Raw genomic sequence first — 26,431 nt, 5'->3', positions numbered from 1 at the left:
AATATACATTGTATATTGTATATAACAAAGATTTAAGTTGATTCTGGACAAAGAAAGATAACTCCAATTAAAAAAAAATCTAGCAGATATTTCTTGCTTACTATACTGGACAAAGAAAGATAACTCTTAATTAAAAAAAAATTTGCTATTTCACAATATTGTGAAATTAGATATTTCTTGCCATTGCACAATACTGTGCAATTGATAAGACTTGCTATTGCACAATACTTAATATAATAATTTTAGATCCTGATTTGGACCAACTTGAAAACTGGGCCCATAATCAAAAATCTAAGTACATGTTTAGATTCAGCATATCAAAGAGGCCCAAGAATTTAATTTTTGTTAAAATCAAACTTAGTTTAATTTTGGACCCTTTGCACTTTAATTTAGACCAATTTTAAAACTGGACCAAAAATTAAGAATCTAAATACACAGTTAGATTTGGCATATCAAAGAACCCCAATTATTCAATTTTTGATGAAATCAAACAATGTTTAATTTTGGACCTCGATTTGGGCCAACTTGAAAACTGGGCCAATAATAAAAAATCTAAGTACATTTTTAGATTCAGCATATCAAAGAACCCCAAGGTTTCAATTTTTGTTAAAATCAAACTAAGTTTAATTTTGGACCCTTTGGACCTTAATGTAGACCAATTTGAAAACGGGACCAAAAATTAAGAATCTACATACACAGTTAGATTCGGCATATTAAAGAACCCCAATTATTCAATTTTGATGAAATCAAACAAAGTTTAATTTTGGACCCTTTGGGCCCCTTTTTCCTTAACTGTTGGGACCAAAACTCCCAAAATCAATACCAACCTTCCTTTTATAGTCATAAACCTTGTGTTTAAATTTCATAGATTTCTATTTACCTATACTAACGCTATGGTGCGAAAACCAAGAAAAATGCTTATTTGGGTCCCTTTTTGGCCCCTAATTCCTAAACTGTTGGGACCGAAACTCCCAAAATCAATACCAACCTTCCTTTTGTGGTCATAAACATTGTGTTTAAATTTCATTGATTTCTATTTACTTTAACTAAAGTTATTGTGCGAAAACCAAGAATAATGCTTATTTGGGCCCTTTTTTGGCCCCTAATTCCTAAACTGTTGAAACCAAAACTCCCAAAATCAGTCCCAACCTTTCTTTTGTGGTCATAAACCTTGTGTCAAAATTTCATAGATTTCTATTCACTTAAACTAAAGTTATAGTGCGAAAACCAAGAAAATGCTTATTTGGGCCCTTTTTGGCCCCTAATTCCTAAAATATTGGGACCAAAACTCCCAAAATCAATACCAGCCTTCCTTTTATGGTCATAAACCTTGTGTTAAAATTTCATAGATTTCTATTCACTTTTACTAAAGTTAGAGTGCGAAAACTAAAAGTATTCGGACGACGACGACGACGACAACGTGATAGCAATATACGACGAAATTTTTTTCAAAATTTGCGGTCGTATAAAAATTGAACCGAATTTTTTTAATCACATCCCCCTTTCCCTTATTCCAAATTAATCTCAATTAAATTTCTAATGGAGTTTGCAACAATAACTACTCATTTAAATACATCATAAGATATTAAGATGTAAAAAAAACTGCTTGTTATCACTGAATGGTAAAGATTATTTTAATTTATCAGTTGGTAGTAAAAAGTGAATATACATTGTATATAACGAAGATTTGAGTTGATTCTGGACAAAGAAAGATAACTCCAATTAAAAACAAATATTGCTATTTCACAATATTGTGCAATTAGATATTTCTTGCTTACTATTCTGGACAAAGAAAGATAACTCTAATTAAAAAAATATATTGCTATTTCACAATATTGTGCAATTAGATATTTCTTGCCATTGTGCAATACTGTGCAATTGAAAAGACTTGCTATTGCACAATACTTAATATAATATTTTAGATCTTGATTTGGACCAACTTGAAAACTGGGCCCATAATCAACCAGATGCTCCGCAGGGCGTAGCTTTATACGACCGCAGAGGTTGAACCCTGAACGGTTGGGGCAAGTATGGACACAACATTCAAGTTGGATTCCGCTCTAAATTTGGATTGTGATTAAATAGTTGACACAGCATAGGTTTCTGACACAGAATGAATGTATTCAAATGAACTTAAAATTTTTGTTTTCTCTTAGACAATTCACTATGCTGTTGAATATAAATCCTCTCAAAAAAATGTTTGAAGATATTTTCTTTTTATTTATGAAATTTCAAATGAGAAAAATTGAACCCAATTTTTTAATCACATCCCCCTTTCCCTTATTCCAAAACTAATTTCAATTAAAATATTCTAATGGAGTTTGCAACAATAACTACTCATTTAAATACATCATAAAATATTAAGATGTAAAAAAACTGCTTGTTATCACTGAATGGTAAAGATTATTTAAATTTATCAGTTGGTAGTAAAAAGTGAATATACATTGTATATTGTATATAACAAAGATTTAAGTTAATTCTGGACAAAGAAAGATAACTCCAATTAAAAAAATTCTTGCAGATATTTCTTGCTTACTATACTGGACAAAGAAAGATAACTCTTAATCAAAAAAAAAAATGCTATTTCACAATATTGTGAAATTAGATATTTCTTGCCATTGCACAATACTGTGCAATTGAAAAGACTTGCTATTGCACAATACTTAATATAATAATTAGATCCTGATTTGGACCAACTTGAAAACTGGGCCCATAATCAAAAATATAAGTGTTTAGATTCAGCATATCAAAGAGGCCCAAGAATTTAATTTTTGTTAAAATCAAACTTAGTTTAATTTTGGACCCTTTGCACTTTAATTTAGACCAATTTTAAAACTGGACCAAAAATTAAGAATCTACATACACAGTTAGATTTGGCATATCAAAGAACCCCAATTATTCAATTTTTGATGAAATCAAACAATGTTTAATTTTGGACCCGGATTTGGCCAACTTGAAAACTGGGCCAATAATCAAAAATCTAAGTACATTTTTAGATTCAGCTTATCAAAGAACCCCAAGGTTTCAATTTTGGTTAAAATCAAACTAAGTTTAATTTTGGACCCTTTGGACCTTAATGTAGACCAATTTGAAAACGGGACCAAAAATTAAGAATCTACATACACAGTTAGATTCGGCATATTAAAGAACCCCAATTATTCAATTTTGATGAAATCAAACAAAGTTTAATTTTGGACCCTTTGGGCCCCTTTTTCCTTAACTGTTGGGACCAAAACTCCAAAAATCAATACTAACCTTCCTTTTATAGTCATAAACCTTGTGTTTAAATTTCATAGATTTCTATTTACTTATACTAACGTTATGGTGCAAAAACCAAGAAAAATGCTTATTTGGGTCCCTTTTTGGCCCCTAATTCCTAAACTGTTGTGACTTAAACTCCCAAAATCAATACCAACCTTCCTTTTGTGGTCATAAACATTGTGTTTAAATTTCATTGATTTCTATTTACTTAAACTAAAGTTATTGTGCGAAAACCAAGAATAATGCTTATTTGGGCCCTTTTTTGGCCCCTAATTCCTAAACTGTTGAAACCAAAACTCCCAAAATCAATCCCAACCTTTCTTTTGTGGTCATAAACCTTGTGTCAAAATTTCATAGATTTCTATTAACTTAAACTAAAGTTATAGTGCGAAAACCAAAAAAATGCTTATTTGGGCCCTTTTTGGCCCCTAATTCCTAAAATGTTGGGACCAAAACTCCCACAATCAATACCAGCCTTCCTTTTATGGTCATAAACCTTGTGTTAAAATTTCATAGATTTCTATTCACTTTTACTAAAGTTAGAGTGCGAAAACTAAAAGTATTCGGACGACGACGACGACGACGACGACGACGACGACGACGACGACGCCAACGTGATAGCAATATACGACGAAAATTTTTTCAAAATTTGCGGTCGTATAAAAATCTAAGTACATGTTTGGATTCAGCATATCAAAGAACCCCAAGATTTCAATTTTTGTTAAAATCAAACTAAGTTTAATTTTGGACCCTTTGGACTTTAATGTAGACCAATTTGAAAACAGGACCAAAAATGAAGAATCTACATACACAGTTAGATTTGGCATGTCAAAGAACCCCATTTATTCATTTTTTAATGAAATCAAACACAGTTTAATTTTGGACCCCGATTTGGACCAACTTGAAAACTGGGCCAATAATCAAGAATCTAAATACATTTTTAGATTCAGCATATCACAGAACCCAACCAATTATTTTTTTAACAAAATCAAACTAAGTTTAATTTTGGACCCTTTGGACCTTAATGTAGACCAATTTGAAAATGGGACCAAAAATTAAGAATCTACATACACAGTTAGATTCCGCATATCAAAGAACCCCAATTATTCAATTCTTGATGAAATCAAACAAAGTTTAATTTTGGACCCTTTGGGCCCCTTTTTCCTAAACTGTTAGGACCAAAACTCCCAAAATCAATACCAACCTTCCTTTTGTGGTCATAAATATTGTGTTTAAATTTCATTGATTTCTATTAACTTAAACTAAAGTTATTGTGCGAAAACCAAGAATAATGCTTATTTGGGCCCTTTTTTGGCCCCTAATTCCTAAACTGTTGACACCAAAACTCCCAAAATCAATCCCAACCTTTCTTTTGTGGTCATAAACCTTGTGTCAAAATTTCATAGATTTCTATTACCTTAAACTTAAGTTATAGCGCGAAAACCAAGAAAATGCTTATTTGGGCCCTTTTTGGCCCCTTATTCCTAAAATGTTGGGACCAAAACTCCCAAAATCAATACCAACCTTCCTTTTGTGGTCATAAACCTTGTGTTAAAATTTCATAGATTTCTATTCACTTTTACTAAAGTTAGAGCGCGAAAACTAAAAGTATTCGTACGACGACAACGACGACGACGCAGACGACAACGCCAACGTGATAGCAATATACGACAAAATAAGCTGTTATATGATTTCAAAGGATAGAACCATCCACCAATAACCAAAAGAAAAGAATGTAAACAATTATAGATCATCGTACAGCCTTCATCAAAGAGCAAAACCCATGATATAAAGTAAGCTATAAAAGGGCACAGCATGAAAAAAACAGAAACAATATAAAGTGAAAGTGTGGTAATTTTTGTGAATTTCATCCCTATATATTTTACATGCTTCTTTCTTTGAGATTTTTTCCGTGTTCTTTAATTAACAAAAGATGCAATGACATAGTTTACAATTTCAAGCTGTCTTGCAGGTGCTTTGACCCAGATCTTAATTGACCTGTTTTGCAAGTTTTCTATCTAGGTTGTAGTTCTCTACAGACACTTCAGCTTCTGACACCAATAATTCTGGCCATCACAGTATATAATGAAAGAGGTGTAATACACCAACGCAACAATCCAGGAATAAAACAATGTCACTAAATTGGTATACACAGATATAAATCCTTTATAAGTCAATCAGATTGCCCTATTTATATGTTTGAGTGTGCTCAGTGGCGTAGCTAGGTCATTTTCAAGTGTACGCTCGAACCTCGGTCAGGGCCAAAAGGCCCCATTAGATCCAGGTAAATGAACCAGCTGGTAGTAGATGAGCGGGTGCTAAGCCTCTGGAAGTTTTAAAGTTATCGAGAATGACATACCATTCCTGTCATTGAAAACTCATATCAATAACAAAAGAGGGACGAAAGATACCAAAGGGACAGTCAAACTCATAAATCTAAAACAAACTGACAACGCCATGGCTAAAAATGAAAAAGACAAACAGAAAAATAATAGTACACATGACACAACAGAGAAAACTAAAGAATAAACAACACGAACCCCACCAAAAACCAGAAGTGATCTCAGGTGCTCCGGAAGGGCAAGCAGATTGTGCTCCACATGTGGCACCCGTCGTGTTGCTTATGCGATCACAAATCCGGCAAATAGTTCAACTCGGTAGGCCACACTAATGAAAGGGGAGGGGACTGTAGCCATGACGCAAGGAACATATCCGACATCATTTTTGAAACGGTTATTCCATAACGGTCAACAAACTCGTCATGGCGTCCGTAAAATTTAGGAAGAGATGATTTCAACTTCTGCATTTGGAACTTTTGGTTTAATAGCTTCCTTGTGAGCAGTAACCCTCTATCAAGAAAATCATGATAGGAAATGCAAGCACGGGAATATCGTATCAATTGGGAGATACATACCCCGTATGCAGGTGCTGCTGGAATGTTGCTACTTAGAAATGGAAAGTTCACAACTGGAAAGCTGAAATCATCTCTTTTGTCGTAAAGTTTTGTTTTCAACCGACCCTCATTGTCAATTCCTAGATGTTAGTCAAGATATGAGGCCGACTTAACTGTATCTGTAGTATCCTTTATCTCCAGTTCGATGGGATAGATGCGTTTCACATAGTCACCAAATTTTGAATTGTTTAGTGAAAGAACATCATCTATATAGCGGAAAGTAGAGTTAAAGGATATTGCTAACTTCTTATATTTCTTCCTAATTAGTTCCTGCATGTAACAACATTCTATAGATTCAAAATTGTTATTTTTTTATGTTTAATCTATTCATTGTTTATTTAGAATCGTAAATGAACATGAAATGATTAATTTTCTTAGTTGTTAAGGTGTAATATTAAAATGTGTAAATAGAACCCTGGTTCTCGCCTGAAATTTCTCCCCGCAAAAGGTTAATTCATTTATCAGTCCCTTACAGGATTTAAACAAATCAAATATTTTTATTTAATTTCTGCACAAGTTTCATGACAAAATATGGAGGTTTATAAATTTATCATGTAAATTAACTAGACATCATAGATACCAGGATGGAAGTTTATTCTTGCGCTATACGCGTTTTCCTTCAAGAAAGTTTCATTAACTACAAATATGTTATATGTACCAAATTTTGACCTTAGAATGTAAATACTTCAAGAAATTTCTTTTGAAAATCCATAAATTACTGGAAAATTCATCATATATAATTTCGTCATGATGCGCTGGATACTCTTTTGACCATAAACAGGTTTTTTTTCCCAGCTATCGTAAAAGCATACGACGGTTTGACAAAATTATTGATATATTAAAACTTTAACCACATACTGAACCTATATCTACACAGTTGCAAACCACATTTCGAATCTAAGTACATAAGGAATTGCTTTAAAAAGGAAAGCGAGTATAGAAATCACGGTAGATTTAGACTTTGACAGAAAATGAAAAAATATGTAAATATGACACCAATTTTGTCATTTTTATTCGAAATTACAAGCAATTGAAAAAAGACCTAGAATGTTGACTGTAAACCAATTCTTTAAATAATATCTAGATGAAAATATTTTGTTTAACCAAATTCAAGTGTACACCCGGGCGTTTTGATGTAAACGTAGCTACGCGCATGGTGCTGTTAAACTTAGATGTCTTAATCAACCTGATAAATATTTCAAAGCCTTGAAACTGCATTTTGTATAGCATGTACAGTGACGACCCCTTCAAGTCAACATCAATATAACATGGAATTATCAAACAGTATTTCTACTCACCCTCTAATTTAGACAGATTTGTAAACTTGACACCACCACTGAAACAAAACCATTACTATGATTAAAGTCTCATATTAATTTTAGAATGACTGTAAATATCTCCTTTATGTTAAATATACAAATAAATACTAAGCTCTCCATCTTACATTTATAATATTGTAAATTCCGAAATTATTGGATGTTTTTATTATTGCGAAAGGATTATCATTGCAATAATGAAAACTCACATTTTTAAATTTATTTTATGAATCAAACAGGATTTTTCTAAGTACAAAATGTATCTCAAAAATTAAAATCACATTTAGTCTAAAATGACAAAATAGCAATAATAAATGCACACAATAATTTCTGAGTTTACAGTAGTATAACTGCATTGGAGCTTAAATCAAATAGATTGGGTGACAAACCCTTTTCTGGCATATGCACATATATATATCAATCGATTCACTTAAGAAATAGTTCCTTCGTGCCATGCTCTATACTCTTTTTAACATGGGTACAAATGTATGCATTAAATTTGTCATTATCTTTTACTGAGCATAAGCATTAATCTCAGAGAACATCCCATAATTTTAATCATCTTTTATGTCTTTAAGAGCAAGATAAAAATAATGGATTTCAAAATTAATAAGTAATATGTACCTCATTAAAACCAAAGCTGTTTCTGGAGCTCTGTAAACCTGTATGCAAACAAAATATTTATGTTAAGTCTAATATTGTTATTATTTTGTAAGAAATTTGGTGTCAGACATATGGATGGAGAGTTATTCATTGGCACTCATACCACATCTTCATTGATCTTCCTATATCTTTATAAATGGTGTCTTTAAGGGACGACATCAAAAGATCTATGTATGACAAAAAACTTAAATCAAATAGGTTGGGGTTGTGGGTTGGGAGGGGGGGGAACATTGCTGCAAGTTTTGTTAATCTAAAATTGATTTTTCTTATATCCATTTAGGTAAATCAATGTTTCCCAAATTAAGTTAAGAGAGGGGATGGGGTCAGTGAAAAAACTATTTGAATTAAGTTTTGTATCCTACATTGAACTTTTGATGTCGTCCCCAAGGTCATGAAGGTTGTGTATTTTTGTCAATTTTTTCAATTTCTAGTTCCACTTGGCCAAACTGGTTGATCGATCAGCTTAGAGTTCCATTTATCAGTATAAATTTGAAGTCAAAGAGAATTTGTAAACAAAATTAAAAGTTGGAAATTTGCATAAAACTATATATCATCATGAATTATTTTGGGTATGAAAAGCAATTCTGAAAGTTTGTATTTTGACAAGTTTGACATGATTCTGTTACAATTAAATCTATGATAATGTCCTGCCATTTAGCAAGTACATTTTGATAACATGACCTACAAGGCTACAAACCGATATTCTATGGGAGACCACATGTTATTTTTGTATGTGATAATTCATACATGTTGTATGTTTTTTCTGAAATAATGGAATGAAAGTTTATGTGACAAATGACAAAACATGTACATTTCAGGATATAACATAATGTTTATCAAACTTGAGGTGAAACAACTAGACAGGGTTAAACAAATAAAATATGATACCAACGCTCCAAACAAACAGTTTTTACATCTAATCTATTTTTGATTTGACAATGTTTGACGTGTTTTTCCATCATTTTCTTTGAGTTTTCATATTGATTCCAGATAAACTTATTCCAAAGCAGTCTAATATAATAAGTAGCTGCAGAATTTCAAAGGTAAAGGGCAGTGATAGAAAAATTTGCTTGGGCAAAGTAGTTCATGTCAACCCCTAAAGTTTGAGCTGGGCATCTTAATTTTCCCACAATGTTGCATGATTGTTAAGCAAAAATATTGTCTTGGACTCTTGGTTACCACTTGAATTTCTGTTGGCCTAAAGAGGGATATATTTAGCTGTAGTTTAAGTTTCCTATGTTGTGTGGACTGTTTTCTGAACCCATGGCTTTTTTCATTCTAAGTTCTGACTTTTCCCCCGTTTTTTTTAACAAGCCTGTTCATTTAACCATTTTTTTCCTTGAAACATATATATATTACATTATTGTAGATTAATAATAAACCATTAAAGACATTTCGTCCATTGATCTTCTTCAGTTTCTTTATTTTTCTTCAACACTACATTGTAGACATTTTTCCTTTCACAATCATTTAGATTGTTAATAATAAGAATACTTTTTTTTTTTATGAAATGTAAATATTTGCTCCAAAACTATGATAAAAATATAACCCACCTTCTATCACATTAACAGAATTTCTAAAATTTCTCTGAATATTATTCTCATCATTGTTCATCATGTTTGAAGTTAAATATCTTATGCATTTTCAGAAACAAGCATAAACATACCTTCCATCCTAAACTTTCAAAGAATGTACTAAGTCTGGCCTGGCCGGTTGTTTTGCCTCCACAAGGACCTACAAATATTAAGTAAATCAAAAATGCAGCAAAAATTACAAACTTTTCCCCACAGTAAAAAGTGTCATCTAGTTGCTTGAATGTTCACAACAATCGCTTTTTAAAAGTCATTTAATATTGGCATTTTTTTAATTAAAAAAAATAATCTTTGCATTACTTTGTTAACATTACTGTCATGACTGTAAGGTATTGTATTAACTACATACTCGTGGCAAATATAAACAACGCAAACATAATCTTAGTTTGCCGACAGCCCGTCATGATCGATGGACGCCAGATTGTATTATAAATATTTACACATATTATTGTCATCATTATTACAATTACAATGCATATTCAAACATCAAACAATTCAAATGTACGTATTATCCTAAATACACCAAAACCAAACTTCCAACTAAATGCACCCCTTCATAGACGGCTGGGGCCGGCCAGGAACAACTAGAGATAAAACGATATAATCGACCAAAATTCTCTAGAAACCTGTGTCAGTGGATGCCAAGTGCTCAATCCCGTCTCCAAGGCCAGGTGCTCTGACCTACACCTCAAACATGTGTGTTCTGGCAAATTAAATGCAGTAAAAATATCAATGTATATACATGCACATCAAAAGTTAAAGTTGAGTGTTCACTCGTTGCACGACAGCTAGAAAGTGACCCTTGTACAATGAGTGATTACAAGATATCATCAAACAGAAGGTGGCAGAACAGCAGACATTCAAATTGCTAACACCCTACAACACATCCTCAGAGGGGATATAAGGGGAGGGCCCAGGGTGCCCTGCCCCCCCCCCCCTTTTTGGGAAAAAACAAGTGAAACTGTGAGCTACTGCTCACTGATGATACCCCCGCCGCAAGTGGATAATATCAATAGTGTAAAAATATGCAAGTGTTCAGTAAACAGGAAGTTGTCCAGTGATGAATCTGAAAACGCATCACACGGTATAGCTGACTTAGATAAATCCTGAAACCAAATTTCAGAAATCATTGTATTTTAGTTCCTGAGAAAAATGTGACGAAAATTTTCAACTTGGCTATCATGTGTAAAATCATACAAGTGTTCGGTAAACAGGAAGTTGTCGAGTGATCAATCTGAAAACCCATCACACGGTATAGCTGACTAAGATAAACCCTGAAACCAAATTTCAGAAATCCTTGTATTGTAGTTCCTGAGAAAAATGTGACGAAAATTTTCAACTTGGCTATCATGTGTAAAATCATACAAGTGTTCGGTAAACAGGAAGTTGTCAAGTGATCAATCTGAAAACGCATCACACGGTATAGCTGACTTAGATAAACCCTGAAACCTTATTTCAGAAATCCTTGTATTGTAGTTCCTGAGAAAAATGTGACGAAAATTTTCAACTTGGCTATCATGTGTAAAATCATACAAGTGTTCGGTAAACAGGAAGTTGTCAAGTGATCAATCTGAAAACGCATCACACGGTATAGCTGACTTAGATAAACCCTGAAACCTTATTTCAGAAATCCTTGTATTGTAGTTCCTGAGAAAAATGTGACGAAAATTTTCAACTTGGCTATCATGTGTAAAATCATACAAGTGTTCGGTAAACAGGAAGTCGATGAATGATGAATCTGAAAACGCATCACACGGTATGGCTGACATATATAAATGTTGATACCAAATTACAGAAAGGGTGGATGTGTAGTTCCTGAGAAAAATGGACTGACTGACGGACGGACTGACGGACGGACTGACGGACGGACTGATGGACAGACAGAGGTAAAACAGTATACCCCCCTTTTTTAAAGCGGGGGTATAATTAGATTGCTTATATACGGAATCACTGCAGCGTGACTGGAGCGGGACCCCTCTTAGACAGTCAGTGGGCCCCTACTTGTGAAAATTTCTGGATCCGACACTGATCCTTATCAAAATACAAAACAAACTGAAATCATCCCTTCAATATGTAGAAAACAAAATGTAGGCATAAGATTTTTACTTAAAATTTTTCTATCAGGACAAATAAGTCAAGCCTTTGACGAGGCAGGTTAAAAGTTTTATAAGGTTTGATTATGAACATAAAACTTCTTTCACTAAACAGTTAATTAGGGCTCCTTATATAAAAATCAATTGATGCTTTTCTATGTTAATTGATATTGATCATGTTCATATAATATTAATTAATTAAGGTAAGCATGCAATATAGCATGCTCTACACAAATTGTTTAAAAGGGGGGAGTGTTGTAATAGCCCCGGTTCCGGTTGATCCAAGTGTCTGAATATCAGCTCACTTTACATAACAAGAAATTTTTGGCAAATTAGAACAAATTTATAAGATACATTGACAAAATGATGAAACTTTATTAACACTTGCATTTTTTTAGAATTCAGCTATAAAAGTAATTTCATTATGGAGAGAATAGAGCACATATACTATTTTATCTTTTTACAAAACATGATATGTAAAACAATTACTCATTGAGAGAAATTCTGGAATAAAACCTAAACACTGTATTTCAAGGGAGACAATCAAATTGGTAGAAAAATAAAGCTGTTTTTGCAAAAAATGTCATTTTGTCATGTATATTTAATAATTATACATTTTTATAAGTCATTTATATTTCAGGAATGAATGTAATACTTTTTCTGTCTATGAAGAAATAACATAAAAAATTTGGTGCACACTGAATAACACGCGTAGCGGGTTATTTAACAGTGAGCAATACATTTTTTATGTTATTTCGAATAGACAGATAAAATATAAGTCATTACTTATAAATTGACAGATGAGCAGGAAGCGGCTTTGAAAGTGGTTTAGATATATAGGAGAGATAAGGGCCTTGTTTCCGAATACTACTGCATTAGCATTAATTCTAAATTCCATTTTAAACCTTAGAAAACCATGAAAAAACATTGATGACGTCACAGTCACATGACTAAATTATATCTATGGGCTCATAACAAAAGAACGTCAGCCAATCAGAAGACGTGTAACATCCAAATTAGATTATATTGGTATAACCTTAGTAACACAAGGGGCTGCCAAACTGTCAGTGAACCAGGTTTTTAAACCAAATAAGGGCCATAACTCATTAATGACAGAAGTGAAATTTGTCAATATCAAACTACTTAAGGTGGTACCCAACACTTTCACTAAAATTAATTTGGCTAGTTTAATTTTCATAAAATTTGGACAATGTATTTACTTTGACCCTTAAACAAAACTATTAAAATTTCAAAAATTTTGAACCAACTGTTTTGTCAGAAAAATTACACTGGTTATAAAGCAATTTGACAAACACAAATTTGATCAGTGAGAAGCTTAATATTCCCTTTACAACACAACGTAATTAAAACGTTTAGCTGACTTTAAAGAGTTATCTCCCTGTAGTGTTAGGTACCACCTTAACCTCCATTTTGTTGTCAGTTACAACATATTAATATTTGAAAAGCATTGAATGAAAGGTTTACAACTTATTACACCAAAATAACTTATCAAGCTATTTTTCAGTAACCGTCACAAATATCTGTCCACCAATCCAAAACCTAAATCAACAGACATATTTCAAACATAAAAGCTGATTTAACATGATAATTTAAGCTGGAAGAGTATAAGTTAAGGATCGAAATGAGCTAAAAATATTGATAGGTCATGGAGCTCCTTTTCAAATATTTGATTTTTAAAATATGGCAGGAAAAGGCTGGCTCGGACTTTTACCTTATATTTGCTTGGTATTTTCTGGGTCTCAAATCAAAGAAAAGAAAATCAAGAATCTGCTTAAATTTTGTCAAATGGTCTTTTATGATCTAGTAAGTCTTATGTTAAAAGATAAATAGGTGTTATGGGGCAAAAAAATATACATTGTATCGTATAAAAAAACACACATTTGACACTTATTCCAAAACCTCACCTAAGTACATCCTTACATTCCAAGATCTTACAATTTTCCAGAGTATGGTTTTAATGAAGGTGTCTTCAGTTTACATTACAGCAATTGATGTTTGTTTCTTTGTTACGGTGGTACCTAACACTACAGGGAGATAACTCTGTAAAATCAGCTTTACGTTTTAATGATGTAATGTTATATTAAGATTTTCAATGATTAAAATTAGTGTTTGTCAAACTGCTATATATACATGATATAACCAGCATGACCAGTGTAATTTTTCTGAGAAAATGGTTGCTTCAAATTTTTTGATTATTTTATATTTTTGTCAAAGGGTCAAAGTAAATACTTTGTCAAAATTTTATGAAAATTAAACGAGCCAAACTCGTTTAAGTGAAGGTGTTTGGTACCACCTTAAATTCCCCATTAAAACAAGGAATTATTTGAATCTGGAGTAACTTTTTAAATACATTTTTTATTCATTTTCCAGAAATCAAAATTATTCCAATAAAATTTAAATAATTCCTTGTTTAAGAATATATTTTGAAAATGAATTGGATTGATGTAAGATGAATACATTGCTTTCCCAACATTGTCCAAGACACAATACATTGACCAAATCAATATTGCATTAGTTTCATTAAGAGAAATTGAAATTTTGAGAAAGCCTTAGGTAAAATCTGAGGAATCTTACATTACTTGACATCCTGATGTAAATCAATCATTTTGTCAATAGTGCAACCTGATAAGTAGAATGAATGAATATAAGCTATCAACATGATCAACAATTGTTAAAGTTGGTTTACAATTTTTAAGATCATAATAAAATTGAGAATGGAAATGGGAAATGTGTCAAAGAGACAACAACCCGACCATAGAAAAAACAAAAGTAGAAGGTCACCAACAAGTCTTCAACGTAGCGAAAAATTTCCACACCCGGAAGCGTCCTTCAGCTGGCCCCTAAAGTTGATTAAACTTCCTTAAGATACTTTTCTCATGTCTTTTCCATGATTTTGTGCTAGATGTTATTGTCAGTCTTTAACCATAAATTGGTCAACTAAAAAAGTCTCCCAACATGCATATGTACAATCATTAAACTAGGTTGTACAATGCTATTCTCAACAATTGAGAACAACATCTATATGGTCAGCATCAGAGCAGTACTTCTTGTTAAATTCTTAGTCCTTAAAGAAACTAATGATGACCTTGTCAGGTAGTGACAGACACTTTCCTATTGTTGGGATACCCTAGATATGCCCTCTAGATGTCATTTCTAGTTTTATAGTGTTTCAAGCATGCATCAATTAAAATATACCCCAAATCTCTGGGGAGGTGGGTACCATAAATCAACAATGTCAACTATATATGGGGTGATTTCTGGGATTTTAAACCGGACATGTGGGGAGGTGTGTTCAACTTATATCTAAGTTTGCTAGTTTTTCTGTGAAGGTCAGTTATCGATGCTAGTAGTCAGGTAGCTGTAGCTCTTATAAATACTCTGGTTTCCTACACCAAATAGACAAATGATAGAGCTGGTAGCAATATTTATTATATACATGTAGCAAAGGGTGCTGAAATTGGTTTTACAACTAACAAACAAAGGAGTAAGACCCCTTTTTGGCCCCAAAATATAAGTTTTACAAAATTGTTAAAATGTAAACTTTTAGTTATTTATTGGACAGTTGAATGCTTCTGCTACATAAATATGGGCTGTTTTTGACAATACAATGCACATATATCTGGTTGTAGCACCATTAAGTCATGCTAAATTACTGAAATCTTCAAAATTCTATCATTCTAGTTAAATTTTAGATGGTTTCCGTGTAAAACGAAAGTGGCCGCATTCGTGTTCATCCTTAATATTGAAATGTAAGTTGTATTTTATGATAATACATAACATATATAAAGGTTGTGGATGAACACGGATGCGGCCCCTCTCATTTATTACAAAAACCATCTGAAAAGTGACGTTTTTTGGCATATTTGAGAGATTTTTCATATTTGGGCTTGAATCGGATCGTTTTTAATGACTAAATTAGTTAAAATCTTTCACAAAAACCAATTGACTCAAGTGAAATAGACACTTAAGTGTTTAAAAAGTGGTCAAAATCTTTCGTCAGATGAAACTGAAATTTGAGGCCAAAATGAGTCCTTACCGGACCTACTCCTTTCTCTTTATTCATACACTTGTTCTTTGTCTCGCATATCTTACAGTCTAATGCTTGTAGAGTAAAACTTAGGTAAGGTAGTCTTTCTTGCTCTGCTTGTATAAATGTTATTTCTAGCTTTGTAATTAACATTGCTATCTTCAATATTTTAATTTGTATATATCATATATTTAAATTTTATTGGACTTTAAATCCCAATCACAATTGAACAATATACAAACAAAGATTCAGAAAGCAAGCTAACCAAAGTCTTGCTTTACATGCATTAGGAAATTAGCTGTAATGCACTTACAGCTTTCCAGCTTCATGTCATGTGGAAAATGTAATCTATACTTAATGGAAATTAATTTGTGTATTGATTTCCAGACCTTAAGATTGCTTTCTTTCATCATTATTATCATCAGCCACTGATTCGGTCATGGAGATATATATAAACAGATTTATTGACAGAATGTACCTGTTAATATGTTCTCATTATATTTAATAATCTATAAACCTATATCCATTAATGTTAAATAACTGTTTAGGACAAACACAGATTTACAAATTCCCAAACCAGTCTGACCTTGGCAAAGGTCCAGCAAAATTTGGTTTGGTTCAAATATAGAATGTTTTATAAATAACACATCCAAAAACAATAACTTTTACAGTCTGATTTAAAATCAAACCTCAGCCCTCCCATTTTCTGGTATGTCAAATGTACAAATACAAAAATGTAACCCATAGCAAGTTAAGGAGAGGTTTGATTTTTATCATAATGTGACTTGTATAGAAGAACTTCATGGCACTTCATTTCTCTATATTTTAGGACATGTATCCTTCACATAGTATTTTAAAGCAAGAACAGGGGAGGATCCAGAAATTTTAAGTGGGGGCCCACTGACTGCCTAAGAGGGGGCCGCTCCAGTCATGCTTCAGTTATTCCCTATATAATCAACCAAATTTTTTTCCCAGAAAAAGAGGGGGCTCTGAAAAACCCTTTAAATTCACCTCTGAAGAACTAGGCTTACCAAGCTTACATATAAAAGAACAATTTGGCACTTTAACAAACCAAACAAAATGAAAATGTGAAGTATACTGGAGAAATTTTCTTAACATATAATGTGAGAGTACGCCGAGTACTGTACCCAAAGTGCACCAAGTACCCAAATTGCACCTATTTCATGTATTTAGCAAAAAAAAAGCAATGAAAATCTTACAAGATTTCATAGACCATGTAAACTAAACAATTTGTATCCTTTTTATTTAAAACTATGCACGTCTTTCAATATAGGTAAAATATTTTGGGAGACACAAAACGTTCAAAGAATCCTTCATTTTATTCATTACATGTACTTCTTATAAACCATTATTAATCTATTCTTTATATTTGAACACCTCAATTAAGCATTCTTCTCCTTCTTTTTTTACTAATTTTCACAGATTCTTTTTTATTTTGCCCTTAATTCTGCAACTTTTGTCCTCATTCCCTATTCTGTAAACATAGTAAAACCCCTATCCAACTTGTCATTAGAACTTCATAACAAAAATTGGCTGTTTATCATGTGTATACTGTAAATAAACAACAGAACTAATGTAATAATAATATTTTCGATAATAGCCTACATAGCTGTCCATATTATATCATAAATGGATAAGATTGCAATTTAACCTTGAATGCTTAATACATATAGACTATTCTATTTTTAAAAATAAGGTTTCAAGGTGAGCTATCTATAACTTTTAAGTTATTATATGCAACAAATATATATATGCAATGTTACTTTTATTATCTTTAACATGTTTAACAAAGAATAAAGTTTCTGATTGCTTTACTTTCATGACACATCAACATTATGATCAAACACATCTATTAATGTCTAACCTGGTCATATTTTGTGTCTGCACCAAGTCTGGCTATCATTGTTGTATGCATGACCATATTTTTTTTTTTAATTTCAGAATACAGTATGTAAATTAAAGAATGTTTGTAGTTTGGGTGGTTTATTTTATGATTCTTTTTAACCCTTTTATGCATTATTAAAAGCACCACTTAAAACATAGTACAACATGGGCATTAGACATGTTAGATATGATATTGAAAACATTAATTGATCAGTTGAAATAATTGAAGTATTTTCTTGGCAACAGATTATTTAACACGTTTAAGGTTACAAGAATAAAAAATTGAATAATTATCTGTTATTTAATAGCTATATGAGTTTGATTTGTATTTTTCAAAATGAGCCCAAAATCGTGTACATTTTTTATTGCAAAACAGTTATTTGATCTATATGCATGCCACCTTTTGATTATATCTTAGTGTGATGATTGCACTTATGTAATGTTTGGTTCCTAGTGGCAGTTACTTAAGTCTACATGGTCTAAGAAGGGAAAAGCTGGATAGACAGAACAAAAAACTTGTCCAACTGTAAGGTTTCTGTCCTGAGCTCAGCTCTGTCATTAAATTGAATGATATATTTTTATTTGCAACTGTATATAAATTTCACCTACCGAGTTTTTTTTTAGTAATTGACATGTGGCACGATGTGTGCACTCCGTAATTTAAAGTATGGCAGGATAGTCAACCTCAACCATCTGAAAGTGGCCTCTGGAATAATGCAGGTTGTGATGTACAAGACAACAAATATAAGTGGGTCTCATCATGCTCATTGGGGTCTAAGCCTGATGTGGGATTGCCGATTTTTTTTAGCGTGACATCATGAACATGTGAAAGTCATATTATTGTGTCCTGAGAACGGGAAATGAGGTTTAACGGGACGCAGGAATTAAAATGACAAAAATATGAGAATTGCTTAAGGACATAGTGTAAGGGGGATACGGACAGTGTTCTCCCCAGGATTTTTTGAAGGCGCAAAATTCAAGGGCGCGTAACTCTTTTTTTAGGATGAACTTGTGTGATCTGAAGCAATCAGTTATAAATCATGACATGCTATATGAATAATAATGTTTTGTGTTATGTGTTTAATAATGCAGAGTATAAAGTACAAGAATGTATATGAAATAAAATGATTTTAAACACAAAAGTTTTTCATATTCCGTCAATTATAAAAGAAATCAAAATATAAATATTCATCTCTATACTCTCTGCTCCTTTTAGGGATTATATTGTTTCAAGATAGTGTTATTTTGTTGGACAGTCTGTTCCTCAATTTTGTCTTTATCCTCTTTTAATAGGGTTGAAAAAACCCTCTTACAACTAATGTACAATAACTTTTGCCTATACTCCCTTTCACAATTATAAGCTATGAAAAACTCAGGCAGCCATGTCATTGAAACCAGAGACAGGTGCTTGCTGTTATCACTTGCTAAATATTTAGTTCTGTTGGTAGGAGAAGCAATGACATCTGCTTATACTGTCAGTGTAGAGGAAGTTATATTCCCCCTTTTATTAGAAGTCATTTGGTTGAAAAAAAATCTACTTCCATCATCTGCCTTTAGCTTAGAAGTCAACTCTTTGTTATTAGCAGAGAGCATGTTCATTCAGAATTAATAAAACCAATTACGGTTAAGATACTTGGTATACAACAGTCAACTTTTTAAAACAAAAATGTTTTAATGAACAGCTGACTAGTTTCCGTAGTTTGACATTACTCCCTTCCGTGTGTATTATTCTTAAAACCTATCTTTGGCAGGTAGATATTAACGAAACTTTACAAATTTGTTAAAGCTATAAGCATTGAAATTATTTACTAGTGACATTATACAGAAGCTGCAGCGAATTAGTACCCGGTCGTGTTGATTATCACATATTTCCAGACGCACGGATTTACGATCGATGTTCAATGATCAATTTATTTCTAAAAACACGAGTTTGAGACGAATTTACCTTGCAAGCAACTTTTTATCACTTTCTATTTAAATAAATTACTCCTAGTTATCTTAAATCAAAGTTTATTTAAATTTTTTTCATCTACAAATACTCTCATTCATAATTTTCATCGTAAATATCTTTATCCATGTGTATTCAAATTAATCACATGTAATCAGCGCGTTCATTGGTCGTGTTAAAATAGATTCTTCTTCTCGACCAATGAAAAAATCCGTTATGTAAATGGTCAAGTGATCACGCACACACGATGCGAAAATACAATGTATTTGCGATCTATTTCTTTAATTTCTGCACTGCAGTTTTTATTTGTTTTAATATTATTCTACACATATCTATCGTTTTAATAATCATTTACGCTATTACATGATAACATAATCCGATAAGGCTGAGATAAGCGTGGCTCAGGTAAAACTTGTTCAGACTTCAGTATCAGTTATTGCGCAACACTGACTGACCTCTCAGCGGTGATCAGCAACTTGTCAATTTTAACCAATATTTATAATGAAAATGTGAAAATTAACACGCTGCGGGATCAAGTATTAAGGGACAACGGCCAATTAAGACGCTGCGGGATCTACAAAAATATTATGAAGGCGCTGCGGCACCGCAGCGTCATATCGGCCTGGGGAGAACACTGACGGAAATCTGACAAAACAGTAAGCGGGACCCCCACATAACATGTGGAACTTGTATTAAAATCTATACAAGAACAGATAACATGTGGAACTTGTATTAAAATCTATACAAGAACAGATAACATAGTAACCAAGGATGTCACGTTACATGGATGTTTATATGGAAACATCAAAGTAGAGTGTTGCATTACGAGAGCTTAAAGTCAATTATTGGAAGAAGAAGACCGATAGGCAATTAGTCCATATAATTATGACGTCTTGAGAGGCTATTATAATTTTTTTCTTTGACGCCTTAAATACTTCGACTAAGTAAGGCGTCAAAGAAAAAAATCATAATAGCCTTTTAAGACATCATAATTATTTGGACTAGTAGGCAATATGCAAGAACAGAAATTATACATGTCTTTGGATAATCTCATAAGCATGATAATATAAATGTAAAATATATAAATAATGTTAACAAGTAAACATAATGATTTTAAACACCATAAATAGAGACCCTCATTTGTTACGTATGTAAATATCAATTTAAAAGTAAATGTTACTGCAAGGTTGCATAGCTAGACTATTTAGCATGCATAATTTCAGACCACGTGCGCGCGAAGGTATAACATAAATATCATGTTTTACAAGATTACACAAAAATAAGGACACTCTGACATACCTCCAGTTAACACCACTTTGTAGACTTTGTTTTTATTATGTCCGATGTCTTGAGACATTATTGCAGCCTCCTGGAAACCCTTTGTCAGCTGTAATTGATGTTGACACACATTTGATAGTAGACGACAGGAATATCGAAACATCAACAATAATTTCAGAACTGTATTTTACGGATCCTTAGGCCGACAAAACGAATTTAAGAATTGGCGCTAGTTCTTGAGTTCGCGAAAATTGAATAATATTTGGAATGAATAGAATAGAATATTATAGAATATCTTTTATTTCCATAAGATTTACCCTCAAGGAATGGATGAGAGCGGGAAATGGGAAAATGGAAATGGAAATTGGATGGGACAAATGAAAATTGGAATGGGATAACAGGAAATGGGAATGGGAAATGAAAATGGGAATAGGAAATGGGAATGGGAAATGGGATTGGGAAAGGAAATGGGAAATTGAAATGTAAACAACAACTTATCAATACATGTTTTTTTCAGTTTTCTTGTGTTTTCGTCCAAACATATTTGGGAGATTCATCTAAACTATTAAAATTCTGACAGGTGCTAGAAATATTCCGACAGAGCGTTCAATTCAGTAAAAATTGACGCTTATCTTCAACTGTACAATGTTAACAGTAGCACTAAGATATGTATATCAAGGGTAAGCATTGATTCTTAATCTACACGTGGACTGCCAGGCTTTTCTTAAAATAAATGATATCTAAATATTTTTCCTTTTGAAAACAATCTTTAAATGAAAAGACATAGTCGAACATAACTTGTAGTGCGAATCTTATAAAGATGTTTTAATCATTTTGTAATTGTTGTATAAACGATTCAGATTAAAGTTAAAAAGCTTAATAATTTAAACATTTGTCTGAGAAATAAAAAAGTTATATAGAAATCGACAGTGTACCGTGAATTCCCAAAATCTGGAGCATAATATACTGACATTGTAGAACTCCAAATTCTGGGACATAATATACTGACAGTGTACAATTCCTAAATCTGGATATAATATACTGACAGTGGACAATTTCCAAAGCCGGTGCCGTCCTATAGCCATTCTTCCCCACTTGGTGGGGAAACTGGTTTGATCCAACTCCACCCCCCTCCCCTGGAAAAATTGACATGACTTTTCCCCCTCAGCGTGATGGGTGAAGCTAGGATCAGGCCAATTTTCCCCTATATAGACCGCCTCGGAGAACTTAATTCCCCCACCCCCCTTGTAATAAAACAAAACAATTACGAACGATTTGTTTTTTTATTTTTTTATGTATGAGACAATGCTACAGTTCATATAAAAACATCATGCAGGGACAAACATTAACTACGAAAACATGTCTATTTAGGATGGTTGTGAAAAGACAGTTTTTCAACCGGAGATAGATAAAACTATATCTAAAGTTTAATTTTGAAGCTTAATTTGTTTCATTGAAGTACAAGTTTACCCGTTATACTAGTCAGTTTTCAGAAAAACTAAACCTGCAACGTGAATTGTGGCGAAACATATACTGAAAATGTTCCTTAGATGATAATAACCCCCTCCCCTTCCAACGAAAACTGTTAAGCTTTTCAGAGCATGAGGGTATTAGTATAGAGTATACAATTTGCAACTACATGTAGTAAGTTAACGTTGTCAGGTAAAAGAAAATGCATGTAAATGTCAGGACAGCCTGTTGAAGATTAAGACGATCAGACAAACAAAAAAGGAAAAACAAACGGGTAAAAATTTAGACGGACTGATGACTGATGGACATGCAGGCACAGTATGGTAGAAATATAGACCGGATGGTAAGGTAGACAAGCAGACAGATTGATGGACACATGCAAAAATTGGTGGACGTGTTGTCAGACTGTTGGAAATGTACACTGACTGGTTAACATGTAGATAGACAATTAACACGAAGAAGAACTGGTGGCTGTGTAGACAGAACAGTAGACACAAAGACGGACTGGTAAACATGTAGATAGACTATTGCACAAGAAGAAAGAATAATGAATACATAGACAATATAAAAAAAGAAGATGTGGTATGATTGCCAATGAGACAACCATCCACTAAAGACCAAAATGACACAGACATTAACAGCTTTTGGTAACCGTACGGCCTTCAACAATGAGCAAAGCCCATACCGCATAGTCAGCTATAAAAGGTCCTGATAAGACAATGTAAAATAATTCAAGCGAAAAAACTAACGGCCTTATTTATGTAAAACAAATGAACGAAAAACAAATATATAACACTTAAACATCAGACCATTGAAAATGTAGACGGAATTTCGGACATATAGCCGGACTTTGGAGAATGTAGACAAACTATGGAACTCTGCAAATCAAAATTACCATCTTTAAAAGTAAGAAGAATGCGATCTTTGGCGATTGAAGTTTTCAAAATTATAAATAAAGATTGTCCTGTTTATCTTCATGATTTGATTCACTTAAAGGAAAAAACTTACTCTTTCAGATACCAGAATACAGCAGATCTACCACATGTAAGAACAACTGCATATGGCCTTCAATCGTTCAGGTATGCAGGTGCTAGGCTTTGGAATGAGCTGCCAGATGAGCTTCGTAAGCAATCATCTTTAAATCAATTCAAGAACTTGATAAATTCTTGGTCTGGCAGCTCATGCCAATGCTTTGCCTGCAAAACCAGTTAATCTCTGCTTATTATTTTTTGTTTTGTTGCTTTATTTTCAGCATGGTAAATTTATTCTAATATCTTTACTATAGTGCTTCTGCTGCTTTTGTGGTAATTCTAGAAACTTAATGTGCTTTTATGCTTTTTATGTGCAAACCATTTCATTTGTGCTTTTGTGTTTTTATCTCATAATTGCTTGTACCAGTATGTGTTAAACTTGTAAGATGCTTAAAGAACTTTTGTGCTGCATGTTTATATACTGATTGAACTCTTGCTTTATATGTTTAATGTTGTGTGCATGACTCGATATGTATGTATGTTTTGTTTTATTTGTTGTTATGTCGGTTTTAAAAGCTCTTTAACAGAGCTTATGTTTGTAATTGCTTGCTTATACCGACTCTAAATAAAGCTTTATGTCTTATGTCTTATGTCTTATGAACTATTAGAAAGACTAGTGAAAATAAACACAGCTAGTGGATACATAAACAGACTGACGAACAATTGTGTAATTTAAATTAACCATAGATTATTGTCAGCATAAAAATATAATTCTAACTTTGTTTGATTCAACATTCAGACTTATATGAATATAACAAAATCTATCATATGGTGGAAAGATTGGCATAGGAGAAAATTGACTATATATGTTTACGTATTGCAAAATTTCCGTGGGGGGAAGAACTACAATGATCCAACTTTCCCCAGGAGAAAAATTGGCTCATGCCAGTTTTTCTCCGGTGGAAAACTGGCATGGGGGAAGAATGGCTATATAACACCGGACATGATACTGGTACATTGGCATTGTACTACTGGTACATTGCCATTGTACAATTCCCAGTTACAACACATGTGTTATAAAGTTCAAGTAGTCTTTAATTTAGTTTAGACAGCTGGAGTTTTTACTGTTAATTCCGGGAATTTCATATACTTATATATTTGTTGTAGGTCTGAAATACAGATCATCTTATTTTCTATTATTTAAAAACAATATTGCTTAGTTACAGGTGGATTATTCAAGAAACTGTCAAACATGACATCTTATAATGAGGGACCTATAATGATATATCAAATCAGTGGCGCAATTCCACGTGAAATTTTATATTTCTGCTTTTTTGATGTATTGCTCCTTCAGAGAAGGCGATCATTTATATAACTTGTCAGACATATATCAATTACCTATACAACTATATTATGTTATTCATAATTATATATATATATATGACTCAATTTATTTACTTTACAAAATAATTGGAATCTTTGATATATATGTAAAGGTGAGCTAGCTATGTGTGTTGAATTCTTTCGAATCATGAAAAATGCTAAAATTTAGATTTTAGTATTTGTTGAAATCTGGGGTCAACGTATAAAGGGACATACAACAGTTCAGAGGCAGATCAAACCATTTGTTCAAGGGGGTCCAACCTAACCGGGATAAAGCAAAGGGGAGGGGTAACCATACGTCACCATGCAAAAGCATTTCAACTCCGCCCCCTTGAATCCGTCATTGCAACTCATTATTTTTCAATGTCACGGTCCGGCAAAATTAACTGGTTAACGAGAGGCAAGAGATACCAAAGGGCATTCAGACTCATAACTCGAAAACAAATTAAAGGGACAAAGACATGGCAAAAAAAACTAAGAATATGACCAACAAAGAAACAAGAGTACACGAAACACAACATAGACAACTAAATACTGAGCAAAACGAATCTATATTACACTGGGGTGGTGATCTCGATTGTCTGGAACGGTAAGCAGATCCTTCTCCACACGTTGCACCCGTCGAATTGGTCATGTTAAAACAAATCCGGTAAAGAGGCTGAATTTAAAAAAAGATACCGTGAGTCTTCGGACACTTACTCAAAAATGCTTTATGCAATTTTCATGAAACTTTAGTGACTCCAGGGGCGGATCCAGCCATTTAAAAAAGGGGGTTCCTAACCCAGGATAAAAGGGGGGGTCCAATTACATGTCCCCATTCAAATGCATTGATCGTCCAAAAAAAGAGGGTTCCAACCACCGGACCCCCCTCTGGATCATCGCCTGGACTCGTCACAAGTTATGTATCCATTGAAAGAGGTCACTGTTTTCCAGTATTTCTATTTAGATCATTAAGCCGAACTGAAAGGGCGACGGGCGTATCATGTGCCAATGGCAGAGCTCTTTATTAGGAATGTATCAAGGGGTGAATTTTTATATGACAATTTCATGAAATGTTAATTTTCTGTTGAGATATTTTTCTTCTACATGAATGATCCTAAGTAAATATGAAACAATTTATCAAATATTAATATTTTACGACTCATTGATAGTTAAGAAATAAATAAGTAGGTTACGATTTTCCTGAACTTTTGAATTATCATAACCCACAGTATATATTTTTAAATTCCTATAACCTTTGAATAATTTAGATTGATAAAAAATCAATAGGATAATAAAATGAGAAATTATAAAAATATATAAAATCAATTATATTAAAGTTTGAAACAAAATATTGGGTCATCCTACGATAGTTCAAAACGGTGTGTTTGATTTAGTAGTCTCAATTTCGTTTTGTAAGGAAAAGTTTGTAAAATTACTTTCTGTCCGAACCTGCAGAAAAAAAAAAACACATTGAAAATTTGTTAAAATAATATAATAACCTATAAAAAGTTATATATTGCTTTTATTAATAAAAAAAATGGTTAATAAAATCAAACAAATTATTTCTA

At 32.8% G+C, this 26,431-nt stretch overlaps 1 protein-coding gene across 5 annotated transcripts in view; it reads right to left on the bottom strand.

Moving 5' to 3' along the window:
• LOC134681357 (TRPL translocation defect protein 14-like) overlaps nt 1-21,248 on the bottom strand; it is a 37,788-nt gene extending 16,540 nt beyond the window's left edge. For all 5 annotated transcript variants that reach the window (XM_063540952.1, XM_063540953.1, XM_063540951.1 and 2 more), the window contains exons 1-4: nt 21,079-21,248; nt 9,860-9,927; nt 8,155-8,192; nt 7,513-7,550 (exon numbers count right to left, since the gene is read on the bottom strand). In XM_063540952.1, the coding sequence (XP_063397022.1) occupies nt 7,513-7,550; nt 8,155-8,192; nt 9,860-9,927; nt 21,079-21,220 (286 nt within the window). In that variant the 5' untranslated portion in view covers nt 21,221-21,248. The remainder of the gene's footprint in view (nt 1-7,512; nt 7,551-8,154; nt 8,193-9,859; nt 9,928-21,078) is intronic.
• Between the last annotated feature and the right edge of the window lie 5,183 nt (nt 21,249-26,431).

Source organism: Mytilus trossulus, chromosome 8, assembly GCF_036588685.1.
Source record: "Mytilus trossulus isolate FHL-02 chromosome 8, PNRI_Mtr1.1.1.hap1, whole genome shotgun sequence".
NCBI lineage: Eukaryota > Metazoa > Mollusca > Bivalvia > Mytilida > Mytilidae > Mytilus > Mytilus trossulus.
This window is presented reverse-complemented; position numbering and strand designations above follow the sequence as displayed.